This window comes from Chelonus insularis, unplaced genomic scaffold (genome assembly GCF_013357705.1).
Source record: "Chelonus insularis isolate UGA/USDA-ARS -01 unplaced genomic scaffold, ASM1335770v1 contig_116_pilon, whole genome shotgun sequence".
NCBI lineage: Eukaryota > Metazoa > Arthropoda > Insecta > Hymenoptera > Braconidae > Chelonus > Chelonus insularis.
In genome coordinates this window covers 1,626,071-1,647,488 of record NW_023276357.1, presented here as the reverse complement: position 1 = coordinate 1,647,488, position 21,418 = coordinate 1,626,071, and the positions used below count along the sequence as shown (strand labels likewise).

General features: G+C 24.9%; 1 protein-coding gene across 7 annotated transcripts in view; it reads right to left on the bottom strand.

Annotated features, from left to right (window-relative positions):
• lilli (lilliputian) overlaps positions 1-21,418 on the bottom strand; it is a 79,439-nt gene that overhangs the window by 45,614 nt on the left and 12,407 nt on the right. The window contains exons 1-2 of one of the 7 annotated variants that reach the window (XM_035096508.1): positions 14,153-14,611; positions 12,284-12,454 (exon numbers count right to left, since the gene is read on the bottom strand). The exons of 5 other annotated variants lie outside the window; for them this stretch is intronic. In XM_035096508.1, coding sequence (XP_034952399.1) covers positions 12,284-12,303 — 20 coding nt within the window. In that variant the 5' untranslated portion in view covers positions 12,304-12,454; positions 14,153-14,611. Of the gene's footprint in view, positions 1-12,283; positions 12,656-14,152; positions 14,612-21,418 lie in introns of those variants that run through there. One more of the 7 variants, XM_035096516.1, reaches the window with a different exon arrangement.

The following is a 21,418-nucleotide window of genomic DNA, read 5'->3' as shown; positions in this document are numbered from 1 at the left end:
TTCATCAGAATGATAGAAACTGATGAAGCACCAAGTAATCAGAATTTAAAATTCGTTGGAAACTAAATTTAAACTCCAAACATCAAACTAGTGGTCTCTGTGTGGGCAGTTCATTATAAAGAATATATTTTTTTTTTTTTTGTAGGCTAATACTAGTGATTTCGAGGAAAAAGTGAAAAAGAAATCAAAAGGTAAATCTTCATATCAAAAGTCAATTATCATTGTTAGATTTATGACGATTTTTTCTTCAAATTCTATCTCAATGTCAACAGAGGAATTAACTACATTTGAAACACAATACAAAGCCAAAATCTGCTACAAAAAAATAAAAAAAAAAAAATACATATTTAATTTACTACCAATCAAAATAGTTGTGAACCATAAATCATTGTAAAAAGATAATTTTTATTTTCATAGAAAACATTTTTACCTTTTTAAAAAATTATTCGTTCACATAAAGATGTCAATTGGTGTTACTTTTTCTTTATTAATCAGAGTATAAAGCAATTACTTCAAACAATATATTAATTGCTGAATAGTTTTTTCTAATTACCTTGGTATAATGTTTTTAATAAAGTGAAAGTAATTAAAAAGTCTTTCAAAAGTGAATATAATAGACTTCACAAACGAGAGATCAAACCAAATACGTAATTATCAATAATCCGTTAATTAAATAATAATAATAATGATAATAAAAAAATAAATAATTCGAATTACAGTTTTTTTGAATGCTAGAATTCTAGTGAAAGACATAGAGATAAGATAATAAAAATTCCTTATTTAGTGATTATTAAAAAATAAATATAATAAAATATTTTTAATTTCAGAATATAAAAGAAATCGATAACTAATCTCTGACATGATGTGGTTATGTCAAAGCTGATTGGAACAACAGACAGGAAGATGATTTAAAGATTTATCTCAGTTTAGTGTTGGCATAATAAAATCGCTGTGAAAGTTGAATGGAAGTTGTACGTGTTGACTGAAAAGAGACATACGTGTGTATGCGTCTGTCAGTCATCAGTACCAAGAGCATATGGAGCTTCTTGTCATTTTTTTCTCACAAGCCCTCCGGCTTCTTTTCACTACGTTTCCTGTCAGAATGCCCTTACAAGTACACACGTATTGCTCCATTACAAAAACAACTCATATTACTTAACTCGTTTTAAATTTATTAACTTGTTAATTCTGTCACTCTTTATTTACTAGAGAGAACATTTTAAAATCATTTTTCATAGAGTCTGCTTATTATAATGATACTGTCGCTTCTAAATAACAAGATTCATTTCAAAGTGACAATTTTTTTGCAGGTAATTGAAAGAAAATTCTATAACGAAGAATCCTTGGTAATTTTATGAAAGATTTTTATCATTCAGAGAATTTTTTTGATATCTAGAGTGTAAATAATCAATGAAAACAAAATTTATATGGTTATTAAATCAATGCTTAATTAAAATGGAAAGAATATTTTAAAGAATTTTTTTTTTTTTGCTGCTAAGATTTATTTTTATCTCAATTTGTTTTTTATACGTACTGGCTGTAGAGAGTATACAGTTAACAAGACTAATATACTTATCTATGCATTAAATTTGTTCTTAGAGCTGTGAAATAATTTCCACTTTTTTCCAAAAAATTTGATGTGAAGAAAAAACATTTGCAACAAATATTTTTCAATAAAATTAATAAGAAATCTCAAATAATAAAAAACAAAATAACTTTACTTTAATTTGTTTTATGAATATTTAATTAATCATTCTAATTATTATAATATTCAAGGATTAAAAAAAATTCTCATTAATCATTAATTTGTAAATACTAGAAGGTCATGTTTAAAAATGTATTATTATTACTATCATTGATGATGTTAATTAACATTACATTTAAATGCTTTGAAAGATATTTTAATTATAAAGAAGATCGAATAATGTCAATAAGTTTGATTGAAAACGACTTGGAATCACAAAAATTCATTAAATCATTATTTTTATAAAAATTAACAAAATACTTATTGTCCCTGTGGGCTAGATTATTATTAAACTTGATAAATGAGAAATAAAAATAGTATTACCATTAACTTTCATTAGTATAATATTAATCAACTAGTTATAATAAATAAACATTGCTTAGAAAAAAAAATAAAGTCATTTAAAATATCTAAAAAAATTCAGTAATTCTTTTAAACTCTTATTGTTATTATTTTTATTGTTTTTTAATGAACAAAAATTCTCGAAGCATATCAAATTTGACTTCATTACTAAAAAAAGCATAAACATAATTAGCACGTTCTAAATTACATGTTATAAAACTTCTACTTGAAACAAAAAAAAAAAATTTCATTTGACTCTGAAATTTAAAGTATTCATGATAATAAATAGTTAAATTTTGTATCATTTATCAAATATTTAATTCACAAATAACATAACTGTCATTATAAATCAGCTCAAATGTCATCAAAATAGTTAGACTAATTTTTCTAAAATATCTAAAAGTTGGATAGAAATAAAGCAAAATCAGCAAGCTATTAATTTAAATTAGATATCTCAACACTTTGAGTCTTAGACCGAGTCCTGACCTCTGGCTTAACTAAACCAGTTGTTTCCACTTTATTTACTCAGGTCATTGAGCAAACGACAAAGAATCCACAAGTCGGCAAGGCAGCTGACTACTAGTTAGGAATCTAAGTTATCGATATACATACACACACTATCACCTCTAATCGCTTGATTTATATCCTCATTAATCACGTTTCACCCTTATTTAAATAGAATATACATCACTACATGATTTCATTTATATATAATTCGCTATTTAAACTGTAATTCCTCTTTCTCTTTATTACAAGTCGTTTCAACATTAAACTCATGTATATTAATCATACTAGGGCTTTATGTACTACACTGTAGATTAGCTTAAACATTCCTGCATCAACTAAACTCCCATAAAAAATTTCCATCTCTACTGATTTTTATTCCTAAATTAATTTCAGTGCTTCTGCATTGGTAATTTTAACAGTACGTCATAATAAATTTTGTTTAGATATTTAAAAATAATAGATAAAATCAACTGAAAAAAAATAAAAATCTGTATACGTTTGAGAAAGTTTTTTACTTGTAAAATTCTCAAAAATTTTTATTGCTTGTCTTTCTCAAACAAGTAATATTGCATGGAAATTTTCCAAGGTTTTCACTATCATATAACATGCAGATAATCCACCGTAAATAATTTCTTGAAGGAAAATTCAAAAGGGAAGCCAGTCAAAAGACTAGTGTCTAAATAGAGGAAACTATTATCAACACCAGGTGCAAACAATTGTTATAATAATATCTGAAGATAATTATTAGTTAATAACAACCTTTTTATTTATTAAATAATATTTTGTTATTAATAAATTATTACTAAATAGTAATATTAATAATTGCAATGATTAATAATGATGAAATAATTTTTAATTGTTAATAAAATATTATATTTTTTATTTTTAAAAAAAGAAAGAGACCATGTTTATAAATATCACGATTCATTAGCATTCCTTCTTGTCTCTATGACCCAAAAAAAAAATTAAGGATGTGGTATTTCAACGTGTGTTTAAATTTAGACAAAAATTCTATGTGGGCTGTATAAATATTACAGTTATTCGAAATTTCCATGAAATGAATAAAATGTGAGAGAATAACTCAATAAATAGAGTCTAGTGGTTGATAGGAATACTATTTTATCTGAATTTGTATTCAAATGAATTTTAAAATAAACAGAAATATAATCGATTTAAATTGCAAACTGCTATAAATTCTTCATAACTTTCCAAGTTAAAGTAGTAATGTATCACTGACAGTAAATATTTAACAACATATCAACAATGTAAGAAGACTATTTAAAGTAAACCCTGCTTTTATTTAAGTGATTATATGAAATTTATGCAATTTCCGCTTTATATGAATTCGGAACTATTTATAAAAAATTCATGGTTACATAAAAGTATTGGTGACCATATATACGCAATGTAAACATGAAGAAAACGCCCATTCACCGGAAAGACTACCTCAAATAATGTCGTAATAATTCATAGTACATAAAGATACATTTATATATAATATAAAAATGATCAATTATATAAATAATACTGTTATTATGCAATGACTTTCAATAACTAACTTTGATGTTATCAAAACTGAATTTTTTTGTTTATCATGAGTTAAGTTAAAATTATAAATAGCACAATTATGCTATTTTCTAAAACTCGTAGCCATACTTGATAAAGTTATTTTCACTTAGAAATAGAAATTATTAACAAAAAAAATTGTTGAAACATTTGCTATAACAAATATCTAACAATTCAATTCGACTGATAATTTATTTTAAAAAAATTTATTTTAATCATTAATAATGTTATCAATAATTAAATATTATTGATTATTAATGATTAAATAATACTGTTAATGATTAATAAAATGTAAAAAATATTGTGTGAAGTTTATGTTTATTTATAAATCATTAATAATGTATTGTTAAGTAAGAGTTATAATAAATGCAATGGAAAATAAAAATAAATTAAAATATTCTCATTTTTACAATTCATTCATAATATTGAACATCACCAATACTCATCAATGTATTTCAAGTTGAGTGTCATTGACAACAATATATTGGGCTTAAAAAAAAATATTGTTCAATATTTAATCATAGTATCACCCAATATTGTATCTAGATTGACAAACAACTAGAATCTCAATAAATAATGTAGAAATATGTTGAAAATACGATATAAATACCACATAGACATGTTTGTAAACTAAAATATTTTGAAAGAATCTTTGATATATTTTAGTACAAGAAAAGTTATAACCGAAAAGAATAACTTGAAGCTTGGTGTTTAATAGTGAGTTTAGAGGGGCACCAGTTGGAGACGAATAAAAGCCCGGTAATAGGGGGAGGAGTGAAAGGAAGTGAAGAGCAATAAGGGTAGTTAACAAGTTAGACTTCTTTTAATATTCAAGGACAGCAGAAATAACATCGTTTAGTTCCAAAGAAAAATAATATTCAACCAAAAATTACAAAGCATCTCTGTATTGAATAGAAAGAAGGAAAAACTTTCGAAAAATTTACTAATTCTTTTTCATGTCTATTCTAGATTCATTGATGAATATTTTAAGGCAAAAAAATGAGACAATGATTTATAAATAAAATATTATTGCTCTTTTTGATATAATAACAGAGGGTAAAAATATATTATTCACTGCCAAGTACTGAACTTTATTATTAAATATTTCAAAGCATAAGCTATAATTTCTGACCAAACTCTCCATTTATTATTTTCCCATAGTTTTATGCTAAAAGATTATTAATGTTCTGAATATTAAAGATGTTTAATCACTTTATTGTACAGCAGTAAAACTGTATTATAAACTGAACAGTTGTTATTAAATTGACTAAACTATTTTAAAAAGTCTCAGACGATATGTATTGGTAAAAAAATTAGTTTTCTTTTATTTCTTTATAAGATCAACTCAAGTGAATTGAATTAAAGTTTTATTAAGTCTGAGACTTAAATTCCAAGTTATATCAAGATATGTTAAAGAAAAAAAAGTCCAAGATCAAATCTATAAAATTGTTTTAAAATATCTCCAACACAAGTTATTTTATGATCAGCTTGGAAATATATAGAAGGACTCTGTTTTCAGCAGTTAATAATTAAATCAATAAGATTCAAGGTTAATTTATTGTAATTCTTTTCTTTAAATTATTTTTTATTAAATTGCTTATTAAAAAAAAAGACTTTTAGAAAATGGAAGTCGTGTATTTAATCATATTTTTTAATAAACAAATTAATAATTTAAATTATTGCAATATTTGAGCTCACATCATAATTATAATACATATAGATTCAAGTTAAGGTGTAATATAGAAATGTATTTACAGCTAAAATAAACCTATATAGGTTAAGGATGCTTTAACAAACAAAAAAACAATAAAATAAAATATAATAGAATCAAGTAAAGCAATTTTGAACAATAATCTGTTGATTCGATCACTGATGAATAGTGTGATAAAAGTACAAAACTGTGAAATCATGTTTCACTGTAAAGACAAATTAGAAATGGTCAAGAATGTTGAACTTTTCCATTCAGAATTTTGGTTAAAGACTGTGAAGAGTGACTAAAGACATAACAGGTTGAGAGCAAATATCTTTTAATCTGAGGGAATTTGTAGCAAGACAACAAACTACCAGAGAATACAAAGCAGCAGGCTGTTGATCCCTAGTGACTAGTCCCTAGGAATTACGATCGACCATTGAAGTAGATAATAATTTCAGGGATACCTGGGTACACTCCGCAATACCCCCGCACCATATCCGGCGTCTGACTCACTCCAGAAACCGTTGCTGAGGTTACCAACCTCATTTTTCATTTAGTAATATCTTTATTCTTGAAAAAATATTTTCAAATCTTCGTATTTTTACTTGATAAATGAATTAAATAAATTTCAAAATAAATCCTATAGAAAATGATGAAGCATTGAATGGATGAATTAATATATTTCAACATTCAAACTTGGTTTCAGTAATTCTTTCTCTTTTCTCGTCATATTATTTTGCACATTAAAGCTCCCAAGTTGATAGCAGCAGGTAGGTATTTAATGCCTACGTACAATGCGAGTTGAGTGGAAGAAAAGGTCGTGGAATAAATAACGCGTTGACCTTTGACCTACACGTGTCTGATCGCAAAATCAGTAGCTCACTGACTGTAGACATGGTGGAGAGAAGATCGTGCTTGGAAGCTCTTTATTCATCATTCACGTAGGTGAACGCCCGCCTACTTGTAACTCCTCTCAACGCAATTTTCATCCTCTCTATTTATATATTTCATCGCTAAATTCAAACAGTTGTATATCTATATTCCTTATCAATTTATCCATCTTATTATCTTCTTACTACTACTGCTTGTCTATTCACCAAGTTATGTAAATTATGGATGCATTAAATTCAAGATTTATTAACTAATCAGAGCACAAGTGAATTCATTGCGACAATCAATGCAACAAGATGTGTGCACTTAGTGTACATCATTATAATAAATGTACTGTAAATTCAATAAAATTCAAGCATTCATATATTATTTCTCAACAATATATTCAAGCTCAATTATTTATTGAGTTTTATTCAATATTCTAACTTTAACAAATTTAATTAATTAATTTCATTATTATTATTATTATTATTTTCTTGTTCTTTCATAATTTATTTATGTATTTAAAAAATTATTATTTAATTGCAATTTTGAATACTTTTATTGATTTTCACTCCAAATAAAATATAATTTTTTTTTTCTACTCAACTATTATTCTTTTCTAGTTTATTACGAGAATGCATGAAATGATGATATCAATCAATGTATTATCCGTCATGTCTATTCACACAATAGATAAATATCGATGTGGATTTAAATTCCTATATTATCCACTGTTTATTTTGTTTCTTCAAATCCATTATCATCACTTACATTCTTCAATAAATTTTCTAGAATCAATATTAAATTATTATTACTATTTATCATTAATTTTTTTTTTTTAATATTAAATGCCTATATCTATTTAATGTTTAAAAATATTATTTACTTAATGAATTAAAAATCTAATACTTTAAATTCAATTATTAATTCCTATTGAATTCTCTGCACAATATTAATTAATTTTAATAAACAAATAAAATTAATCGTCTTTGAATGAAAATATTTTAAACTTATTATCAAACACCAAACAGTAATTGATAAATGTTATTTAATAATCGAGATTACCAGATCTCAAACAAATATGAAAAGATAAAAATTGAAAAGTTACAGATGAAAATCAATTGAAAGGGTTAGAATAAAAATATGTTATGTAAATGAGTATTGGTATTTTTAATTAAGAAGAATATATTAAGTCAGCAAAACAGAGTCGATGATAGTTCATGGATGTGTATTATAACAGGATGATTCAGCTACATAAAATTGCAAATAACGTCAGAAGGAAAATAAGAAAAAGAGATAGGCGGCTATACACTCGAGACAAGACTTTATCAAAGTGGGTTGTCAGCTGCAGCCTTTATCGTATACACGTTATCGGTATCGAGGATGCTCGGACGCTAAATACTTGAGGTTCGCCGAGTCGAGCAAAGATACGATAGAAAGATATAGATATAAAATAACCGAGAAAAAAATAAGAACCTATTACTTATCTATTGTACTTTATATCGAAATCGATCATTTTAAAAACTTCCTTCATCTTTCCTTCATCCACGGTATAATTATTATTTTTTATAATAAAATCTTTCATTTAATTCCTTCAATTATTTCATTTGCAACTACCTTTTAGATATCTCCTTTATCTTATAATTTTTTATCTGTTTAGAACTGATGAGGGAAATAATTTAAAACTAGAGTCATATGGGAATATTAAATCTATTAAAAATCTTCCCATTTTTGATTAATTGAGTCGAGATTTATGGTCTTGTTTGTTTTGTTTTTAATAGATTTGATTAATTATTACAGCGAAAATTAATCTATCCGTTATTATTAATTTTAGAACAATATCCAGATAGACTTAGGGGATTATCATAGATTGTATTCAATTGTTTCACAAATTTAACAATAATTTGCGATATATTTTAATTAATTAAATAAATTTAAACAATGTAAATTATCGAATACATGTAATAATAGATAGGGAATATCACAAATTAAATTTAAAAAATAATAAATGGACAAATTAATTGACAAATTTAGATTAATAGATTAACAAATTAAAAATTATAATGATTCTAAGCGGAGCCAGAGTATTTCAATATTAATATAATAATATTATATGATAAAATAATTAAAAAAATATTTTTGCAATTTTTATCATTTAAATTTATTTATCTTTATTAATTAATTTTTTTTTTATTGCTGGTTTTCGAAATAAAGTGTGCAGAATTAATAAAATTAAGATAAACTAATTTGAAGTAATAATTTTAAAAAGTTAACTGCAATTTATTTGATGTAAAAACGTAGCAATTGAAATAACAAATAAATTTCCACTGTACTCAATGAGCCAGATAAATTGAAAGACATTTCCACTGTCTTATCACAAGTAATAAATAATTGACAAATAAATATTTACCCAACAAACAACAATTTGATGTAAAAAAATCGTTAAAGGTAATAGAAGTATCCATGTTTACTCAATTATTAAAGTAAAATCATCTCTAGATGTCAGCTCATTAGTTAAAGTGACTCAATTTTGATTTGAAATGCGATAAGATTTATTTGATCAGCTATTAGTGAGTAACAACTTCCCTCTTATTGTATATCGGATTCTAGTCATTCTTAAGATACTTTTGTTGATGAAAAATCAATAAGATGACTTGGTGTCACTAAATGTGCATTGTTTTCCTAAATCTTATCCGTTAGAAAATAACATTTAGTTGTTATAACATTTTGTATTATCAAATAAGTACAAAATGAAGATTAAATGTTTGAACTTTACTTCAAATATTGATTTGAAAGCTTTCTAAAAATTTCAATTTTTTATAAACATTATGCAATTGTTATAAGTCATATAAAATCATTAATAACAATATTTTATCAATATTGAACAAATCTTTCAACAATTTTTATCATACAATAAGTAAAGTTTATTATCAATTACCATTTACTTAAATCGACCTCATTATAATAACTTCCTAATGAGAAATTAATAAAAATTTAATTTTTAATAAAAACAGTTTGTGTATTTATATTAAAATAAATGCAAAAAAAATTAAAAATACTTTTTTATAATTAATTGCAAATTAATGATTTAAATAAATTTTTTTTGCTTTCAAATGAATTCTTTACTTCAAGTCTTCAATTAAATTCAACCGATATAAATAGCGTTAATTTAACATCGCAAAAAAAAAAATTGTTTTTTTCTGCATATTAATCACGAAATCAAGTTATATCCCCTGGCTACAGAAATACTAAGCAATTGCGAATGAATAATAACAGATCGTTTGAGTGTTAATTTATCAACTCACACGTGCTAAGTATCAGTAAAGCGAATCCCTTCTAATACGTATTCTTGTATTGATATGCATTTCCCCCCACCCTAACAGTTGATACATAGTATACGATAACGAACAATACTAATGCACTATCATACATTCAATTATAGTTACGTACATACATATATATGTATATATACAACAAATGCATGGATATTATGGATTATATACACATGCATATCCTGGTCTCTATTTTCTCTTCCTTTGGATTTCGAGTGTGTATAAGTATCTATATGTGGCTAGTCAAGCCAACGGTCATCTTAACTAGTATAGTATTTACGCTTGAACTCAATGTTTGCAATACAAAGACAGGTAATACACTCGGCCTAAGGACATAAACACATTACATTACATTACAAGTTGCCTGGAAACACACTCTCAGGCATTCTATTTCAATAACTATTGCTTTGGAGCATTTGAACTGAATTATCTAGATATCACAGTGTTTATAGATATTCACAGTATACCATAAAGATAACAGAGCAATCAAAAAGAATTAAAAAAAAAAAAAAGGAGCAACAATGTAAAGTTACGTATTCATGTCAACATCCTGTTTCTTCTCAAGTCATGACCGATTTAATGAATATTAACCAACTAAACTTATTATAACTGGACTCGGCCTTATTTTGATCATCTTTCTTTATCTTTCTTACGAAGAGAACACTTTATACTGTGTAATGGATTGCGCAGTTCTCAAGATTCGCTTATAACTATTCTTACGACTATTCCCAGAACTTTGTGTTAAGAGAAAGCAATTTGCTGGAGTCTTTTATGTATTTGCAACTTAATGAAACAAGAACTATCATTTTTGAACTCAATTGTTTCTTATTAATTCAAAATAGATATAGAATGTTGATAAGCATTGATAAGTCGTCATATTATTATTTTAATTATCAAAAACCTCATTTAAAATAAAAAAAAAAATTGCTTTTTATATCATAAATGTGAAGATTTTATTCTATGCTTTTTTTTTTTTCAAAGAATATCTTTGCTCTACGTTACCAATGATATTGATTGGATTTTTTTTAGTATCATGTTGGTAGCTCTTTGAATCATATATTTCAAACAAACTCTTGGTTTTCTTTTTTTTTCCCTCCCACTTACTGAGGAGTTAACTTTATGCAACATAAAATTGAGTAAATTTAACGAGACTTAAATATATGTTTCTGGAGCTGAATAAAAAAGAATATTCGGTTAACCAGAAAATAAGTTAATTAAAATAAATGAGTTTCATTTACAAATTTTTTCCATGTTATAAAAACTGATAATTTAATTTATAATATTTTATTTTTTTTTTTCATAAATTGGCAAAATGATTTATCATAGTTTGTGTCAAAAAAATACTCCCATAGCAATAAAGTCTATTAAATGACACAATTTAATACTGAAACAACCGATTAATTGAATAATATTCAAACAAAACTGGATATTTTTTCATTTTTATCTCCATTTATTTGCTGACTTTTTGTCCATTGTGGTTAATTATTATCTTGAATTTTAGGCAAAAATATTCAATCAAAATATAACGTTTTTATGAGCACATAATTTATAAAGTAAATATTTCACTAAAATTCCTACATTCAAAATTGACCAATAAAACTTTTTTGATGCCCTTCAACGACTTCACGAAATCTTAAGTAGAAAAAATTACCAATAACTCTGGTTAATACACAAATTAAACTAAAGCATGTTTGATTTAAAATTAGTCCAAATACACAGTGTTTACATTTTAGTACACTCAAGTTTCAATGAGTGAAGAATAATTTTTTTCTCCAATAAGCAACTACCAACTTTGCAAGAGTTTTAAACTAAAGAAAAAAAACTAGGTGAAAAATTTAAACGATAAATGGTTGAGAAAAGTTTTTATCATAGACATCTTTAATACTTAAAGACTTGAGCATGAAATAACCATACCAATCACCTAGCAACTCATTTCCGGAGTGATCGACAACGTTATCAAGTTTCAAAACCACTTCTTCGACACGTGAATTACTTTCGATTATGATATTAATTTTATTTAGTGAAATTTTTTTCTAGATTTATAAAATTTAACTTAGGTTTAAAAAGATTAAATAGTTATTGAAAATTATCCGTTGATAATAATAAAAATAAATAAAATCAACATTTATGAAGTCATTACCACTTGAAATCATAATAATAATAAAAATGAAAATGATAACAAAGTAAACAAAATATATGTATATGTATGTGATGATGTGAACTTACCGCGGTTTCTGTTTCTTCATGGCGTTTAAGTCAGCCACCTCGTATTCGTAACTCGATGTGTCACGTGTCACTCGTTACCTTCACTATCATGGCATCAAACACCCTTCTTTTTTTCTTTCTTCTTCGCTTATTTTTTTCTTTTCCCCGGCGATCTTGGAGCACGTACAAAGACTGCAAACATTTTACGTTTTTTTTTTTTTTTGTGACCCGACTAACCAATCAACGTTTGCTAATAGCCAATTATTTTACTACCATCGGTATTGATACTATTTATTGTGATGAAATTCTAATAAACTACATTTTTCGACGAAATATTTTGCCAATATACGGATCGAAACTAAAAAATAATTTTTATAAAATTTATGTGATGATACTAAAAATATTTATCTATTTTATAATTCGATTTTTAATTGCATTTATTTTATTAATTATTCAAAATTATTTAAAAGCATTAGATTGCTGGAAATTAAATGTCTATTAATTGATGTTATAATTATTTAATGAAATGCAATAGATTCGTAAAGTTCAAAGATTAATTATCATAAAATATAGGACAGTTATGAGAAACTGTGAATTTAATTATTCAAAGATTGAAATTGGTATTTTTTTTTTTTTTAAATTTAATTACGTATCTCTAAATTATTGAGCTTATTGTATTGTTGGCCAATCAATTAATTATCAATTATAATATTACTCTAGAAATATTTTTTGATATCAATCAATATCATTGATTTTTTTTTCCAGTCTTTCTAGAACTGATAGACCAAGTACTTTTCTCAAAATCATTTAGCATCTAATTTTTATTAAAAAAATGTTTTCATAATTTTTTGCAACATCACATACCCTACCTCATGAAGGAAAAATCAATTGACAGTTACTACAAATTGAAAAAACATATCTAAAAAAGTTGGAAATATATAAAACTCGATAAACTAACGTTTTAAAGTATATGAAAAAATAGAAAAAAAAATATTCACAAGCTCGTGCAAAAATTGATTAGAATTTTTATGAATGAAAACCCGAGTTATGACTTTACAACCATGTGATTTATTGCCAAAATCATACTCTAATCCTTCATGAAATCCATTAATAATAACCAACTTTTTGATGAATTTTCATTCCTATTTCCACACAAGTACTTTTGACTATTTCTTTCGTTTCCGTCAACGTACCGAAACGAGACGAAGAAATAAGAAGAAGGGAACGTGCTCTGGCAACGTCGCAACTCATTCACTCACTCACTCAACCGTATACCACACAGCACTCATAGTTGACTATTTCTTTCTTTCTCACCGTTTGCTCTTCGTGTGCGCATATCCATCCAGAACAATATTCACTCAACAGCTGCTCTCTCTCTTTCGTCCGATTTTCGTCAGCCAAAAGCCACACAGTATCAAATGTTCATACAGACATGTATATTACTTTGATTGCATCTGTACAAGTATCTTATGCCTCTCAATGTTATAAACCATGTATACTAGAGGATCAAGCTATTTTACTAAGCCATTTTACCTCTCAAAGCACACTCATACATGCATTTAACCATAGATATATACACATATGAAGGTGCTTCTCCAGTTGTACACGCGCTACGTGACTGCTACGAAGAGAGAAAAGAGAGCAACGACGCAAGAAGAAGCAAGACGAGAGCTCCGCCTTTAAATATTATATATACATCTATATAAATATCAATACATATTTACCCAATCTCTTTTTCCTATTAATAATTAGTCGAATAAACTGTCAACGTAACGCGAATGGCAAAATCCGCGATAATATTTAAATATCTAAAATGGAGTATATAAAAAAAAAAACGGTTAATATTTATAAAATAAAAGTAAATGAAATAAACCTAACAAAACAAAATACCTGGTTCTTTTTGTTTACTAGAATTTACGTTTCATCGTTTGAGCCACTGAAGATTCTGGTGCAACAACGTGTTCGCACGGAACCATTGAGCCTGAGAAGTAGAGGCCATGCACTCACATACACAAAGAAAACAGAAACTCATGAGGTCGTCAAGATGTTTGTGTACAAGCAGCAGCGATCGACACGACACAACGACTATTGCGGCTATATCCCAATGAGATTCTTCGTAGACTCTCTTTGCAATCTTGGAAACTTGTCAACGATTTTTATGACCACACGAGTCACTTAAATTTCATTATAATATTAGTATCAATTACCAAATAATATCAACTCTAATAAACGTCACACTAATTTTTAAAAAATAACGTACGATACTATCAATATCTTCAACTACTGACGATTGACACTTTGATTACTCTCACTTGCTTGCAGTGGCGGAAGCCATATTGCAATCGCTGTTCTGTAACCAGCGCAGGACGACCAATCCCAAGAGGGGAAGGGGAATACAACAGTAGACATACAGATTATGCTCAACAACCCAATGTCTGTTATTTTCCTGACATCTATCGGATTACTTTGGTATCTACTTACTTAATCTTTTTTACCGACTAGATTATTTAAATGCACTGAAATATGATATGAATCATTTAAACAGCTTCAATTTTCCCTATGAATATGGATTGTTTTTTTAACTTCATTTCAATGTCAAGCTCTTTAATTTTATCCTAACAAGCAATTTAAAATTCTATTTTTACTTCATATATTTAAAACACTACAGAATTTATTAGAAAATTGAATGTAATTTCTTCTTACTTATTAAAATAAAAATTTTTGTTATGTTTATAAATAATTCATTATTTTTATTATTAAGTTAAATATAAAACATGGGTAAATAATTTTATTTTATAATTATTTTTAAGTTTGAATTTTATGGAATACGATAATAAACAACTAATAATATTGATAATTTTAATTATATATAATTTTCTAGAACATAATGATTTAATTATTAAATTTATAATTAAGTTAAATTATTTTTGGATCATGTTTATTTATATGACAATAAAAATGAGTTGAATTTGAAATTACCTTATGTATTTACTTGAAATAAAATATTATTGCTTACTATAATGGGAATTAAATAACAATAAACAATTAATAGAAAATGACCAGACATTATCTAATAATAGAAATGAAACCATTCAAGAATACTTCTTAAAGTATTTAACAAATTATTTAAAACAATAATCATTAGTATTGTTAATTGTTCAATTTTCTGATATGAAAATTCTGTTTTTTCTTGAACTTATAATTTTAAAATAAGAAAAAAAATATTCTCAATAATTTTTTTGTACTTCCTTATAGTGATAAAAATAAAAATTATGTTCTTTAAAATATAACTCTAAATTATTTACCTTATCAATTCTATTACTTTGCTGATTGTCATTAATACTTGACATTTGATCCTTATTGTGAATATATAGTTATGTTATCACTCATCTAATCTATTTTTAGGCATTCAAGTTTATTGATGTTACAAGTCAGGTCTAGTATTCATGCTAATAATCAGATTTGATAGAACAAATTAATAAAGGTACACTGAGAAATACATTTTTGCTGTACAAGACGAATTTTAATTTAATTAGTAAAAATAATTCTGTATCAAAATATTTATAATAAAATATTTTATTAGATTCAATGCAATTTTACTTAAATATACATTTTAATATTTTGTCCAAAATTATGATGAGATTAAATACAAGTGACATTAGATGAATTGTTAAAAAAACAATCCAATAAAATATTAAAATAAACCAATATTTAAATAATTATATTTTAAATATGTGATCAAGCACAAAAAAATATACTTTTTTGATAAATTATTTTAAATATCTATTAAAACTAAATCTATAAAAATAATATGTTATTACAACTATTAAAAATTTTGATTTAATTAATTGGAATAAATATATATTCTTTATTCGCCGTAAATTTTATTCGTAGTGTATTCTAAGAATAAAAAAAAAAAATTCGTTAACCGATTAAATCTGTGTGATTTCAACCTAGAAACAAGGTCATATTGAAAGAATGCAGCGAAAATAAAACGAAGAGTGTGGATTTCACGCAAGTTTACTGAATCAGTATTCCCGTTATGAATGTCCATATTTATTTATCCAGTAGTAATGACAAGCTTAGTTATTATCTGTGTCCATCAGTCATTAGAGCAATTGCATACTACTTTTAACTTCTACCAAGCCTATACACATTTAACTGTTTTATATTTTCATTGTTTTGAGACAACAACTGGGCAGCCATAAAAGTTTAAAACACTATACACATTTAATAATATGTTTTTAAAATGTTGGGGTGTAGTACAAACTACTCTACTTTCACTTTATAAAAACGCAAGACGTGTTAACGACTTTATTAAATAAATCATTTCAAAGAATATTTTTCCTTTACATGCATGTTATTATGCCTTCAACACTCGTTAATCTATCAAAGTTAATTACGTTTAAATGTTTTTTAACAAATTTAGTTATATAAGTAATTTGTTATTTGAAATAAAAATTTTATTTATATTATTTATGAATTTTTTTTATGCTTAGGTAATAATTGATGCTGTTTTCTTATAAACAATAGTCGTATTGTAAAATAAAAAGCACAATTAAATTTATTAACATCTGATTATTAAAATGTGCATCATTGTCTTTTGTTGATGATAATTAAATTTAATTTTATAAATAATTGACGTTATTGTTTCAGTAAGTTTGATTATTATCTGTTTTAAAATATTATTTTATATTTTATTTATTACAATAAATTGCTCCATTTTTGCATAAACAATTTATTGAAAATTAAAATTAATTAAAAGCAATAATGATTAGTAAAACGATGAATGCAATCTTTTTTTTTAATAAATCAATCAATTAATTAATTATTGAACAAAATTGATTTATAGAAATTTTTTTTTTTTTAGTGAAGTTTGAAATATTAAAAATGATTAATATTTCTTAATATAATAATTAATTTGGGGTTTTATATTTTTTTTTGTGTCCTACTTTACCCCTCCTTTTTCTAATAACATTGTTATTTACTTAAGTTTTACCTAGATAAATATTTCTGTTTACAATCAGGAAATATATTACTCACTCTAGTGAGTTCAATTATCAAATAATTTTTACTAATAAAAATAGGAAACGATTTATAATTCAATCTTTCTATTAAAAAATATATGTATATAATATTTCATAATTTCTAGTTAGATTGAACAAATTTTATAAATTACAAATAACCACAGTAAACATGATTTCAAGTTATAATTTTTCACCTTGCATTTTATAAGCTAAAAAAATAAAACAATTTAAGCTATCCTTTCACTATAGCATTTGTGGTTGAGCATTTTTAACATACTTTAGAGTAATTCAGATAATAAGTGTGTTTTAACACCTCCTACAACTTCTTATGTACAGTTTTGACCTTATCCACCAGCAATATCATGCGTAAATCTCGGAGGATATTTTTTATCTCAACATTGCAAACTAGGAGTTTATTTATCTTGACTCTTAATCACTTGCAGTAAAGGCTTGGGTTTTATTTAACTCGGTGAGTAGATCTATTAAAAAGTTTAAGTCATCAGTTTTCCAGACTAAATAGTTGATTTTAATAACTTATGTATTTAACAAGACTCCAACTCAAACACAAAACATACTCCAACAAACCTCAAGTAACTATCAATTATTAATTAATTATTAATAACAAAAAAACAAGTCCTAGTTTTGTATGTTTTCAAAAATAATAATAGTAATTATTGTAAACAATGATTATACTTTTGATAATCATAATGATGATAAAAAAATTTATTGTTTTATTTTCTAATGTGGTATTTGAATTGATAAGTTCTTTTCACATTCGAAAGAGAGAATGTTAGAACTTTTCAAAATTCATTGGTGGTTAGAAGTCGATTTCTTCGATCACTACTTGACAATTTCAGTAAATATAAAAAGAAGAATAAATGATGAAAGAAAGATTTGTAAAATAATTGTCATTTTTTGATGATTATAACATTTAATTACAATATTTTGATTGGGATTAAATTTTTTTTTATTATGTTAGAATGAAAGATTATTAGAAAAGAAAATATTTATTTTGATAACAAAAAAATGGATTAATAGTTTAAAAGTGGAGTTATTTGAAATCAAAGTTGACTCTTATCTCCATTTAAACCAATTACACTTCACTACAACGCTAGCTTTTTTAATATTCATTCAAAAACATGTCTTTAAATTTAAGCATATAAGAAGACATGTATTTCTCAAAAATGTTTAAACATTTAAATTGTTAAATATTAATAATAATTAATAATTGATTTATTATTGTTACTATTATTGTATTATATATTATTGTTTTTTATTAATTGTTATTCTAACTGCCTGAAGGGATCGAAATATTTTAAATCATCAATTGAAAAATGGATATCTTAAAAAATATAAAAATGATAAAAATTCATACACACGTTTCAACACTTTTTCTTTATCTCATTGAAAACTCTTTCATTTCCGTATGCGAATAAAATCACGTATAGACTAAAATCTGGAAATTTAAATCCAAATAATTCGTGTCGCTCGTGAAAGCCTCACAGCACCTTGACACGGTGAACGTATTGGACTTGATATTGTGCCAACTCAACTTATTCAAATATTCCTGCTTATGTTATTTTATAAGTAAAAAAAAAGAAAAAAAAATCTAGACAATTATTTTTAATTCTACCATCGTCTGTTTTTAAAGACTATTTATTTTTATTTTCTCAAATTTACACACTATGTGTTATTTGAAGAATTATTTATATTTAGCAGTCCCACTTTGATCACGAAATATTGTATTTCTATTTAATGTGTGAATAATTTATTATATTTGTATACATCAAATAATATTAATTCCTGAAAGGGAGAAGAAAAAATATGTATAATATGATAGACTAGTTCTTATATATACTAAGCAACAAGTTAACGTATATTTGCCCACACTTTGCCCCCATCGTCGACGTATTTCTGTCTGTCTCTGGTCGAGTTTATGGTGACGTCATAACAGTATGACGCATATTGTTACACACGCCTCGCAGCAAAATCTCTCACTTGGTGAATCTAAATACGTGTGTAAATGTTCCTACTTGTTACAACTACTTTGTTAAATATTATTGTCATCGCGATTAAAATACATCTCTATTTAACTATCTGTAATTCAACCTCATAAATCTAAACATATACTCTTTAATTTATGCTAATTATACTATAAAATATTGCTAAAACTATGAATTTAATTTTATTTACTGGTCATATCGTCATAAAGATTCTTATTTGTTTTATTTTATTATTAATGATATTTTTTTATTTAATAATTATTTATTGTGAAAGTATAAGGTTTAGTATTATTATAATTTCAATAATTTTACCAAAAATTTTCCAGCAATAATTGATCTTATATTCATTCAATTTATCCAACATTTATAGGTAATTAATAATTTTATAATAAATATATTATTTGATGATAATTATGTTGTGTAATTTATTTTGAAAATTTTATAAAAGGAGTGCGACTGTTTAGATGAGAAAAAGCTTAATTAAATAATACTAAAGTTATATTATTAATTAATCTTTTATTTAACTAACAATAAGGAAAAATGAATTAACACTTCATTGCTGATTTGTTATAATATTATTTTTTGTTGGAATCCCAAGAGTATTATTTTTTTAACTCCAAAAACGATTGATTACATTGATAATGATATTGATAAGTTGATAAATAATTCAATAATTTATAAATAAATTCAGTATATAATTAGTCAGTGTATTAAAAATTATAAAATAAAAATGACGATTCAATTATTTTTTCCAATTTTTTTGTTAATGATTCATGATTTTTGGAAAAATTATCTTTTAAAAATAAGATCCTTAATTTTAGATGTAAAAAATTAAAACGAATTCTATTGTAAATCATTTAATGTTTAATTGATGATACAATGAAATTTACTGACATTAATATGATTTTCTAGAAAACATCAATATATAGTTGAAGGATATAAAATTCATGTATTATCAATTCTCTATATTTAATGGATATATTTATGATTGCTAACAATTATATGATTAGATAGTTTCGAGTAATGACAATGGATAAGTATGTAATACTTGAATAGAGTACTAAGATTATCATTCCAAGTGATTATTTGTTCAATAAAATAAAATTACTTTCAAACAATAATTTTTTTAATCCAAAAATAAATTTAAAAAAAAAGCGAAATAAATGTTTTTTGTTCATTTAATTTTTCTAATTAAATACTCTGTTAATTGATGCAATAACAATTGAGATAGTGACATCTATAAGTGCATAATAAATGCATTTATTTATTAGTAATAATGAAAATAAAAATATCTCTAAATTCAGTAATAAATAAAAAAGCTTTATATTCACTCAAAATCGTAAAATTAAAAATAACTGATAGTTTTTATATCTGAATGTTTATTTTACATTTTAATATAAAACAACTCGACATAAAAAATCCATCGATAATCTATAAAACTAATGGACATCTATTTTTATAATATAACTTACAATATCACTGGTAAATTAAAATTTATGATCTAAAAAAGATAACGATTATTTATTCAAATGTATTTTTTTCATTTCAACATTAACCAAATTCCTGCTTGAATAATCGAAATTAAAAAAATAAAAAAATATTCTTACAAATTACTTCAACTTTAATTCAAAATAAAATAAATATTCTTTTAAACTCAAAATTTTCAAGAAAAAAAAGCAAACCAAAATTTTACTTTTTATTGACCTTTTTCTTATATACATTTTTATTGGATGTCAAACGAATGTGGATATAAAACGGATCCTATGATCATGTTACGACCCTACCGTTACAAAATTCTCGTTTCTGTATTGATTTCTATATAGAAAGGCCTTTAGTATACCCGGAAATAAAAAGAGAAATTGTCCATTGATGTATGAGTAATAATTAAATAATTATACTTCATTCAATAACAGATGACAAAAAAAAAAGAAAAATAGTCAAATAGGCTTGGATCCATATGATAAAATTCATGATCAATAAATGTAAATATTAAAGATTGTCTTTTAATTTGGTGGCCTTGTTGATCAGTTCAAGGAGTTTACGGACATATAAGCAGCATTAAGATTGATTGCGCAGTTCTTGAAGTCTTCGAGCGTAACAATATTAACTTCTAGCTTTCTAACAAT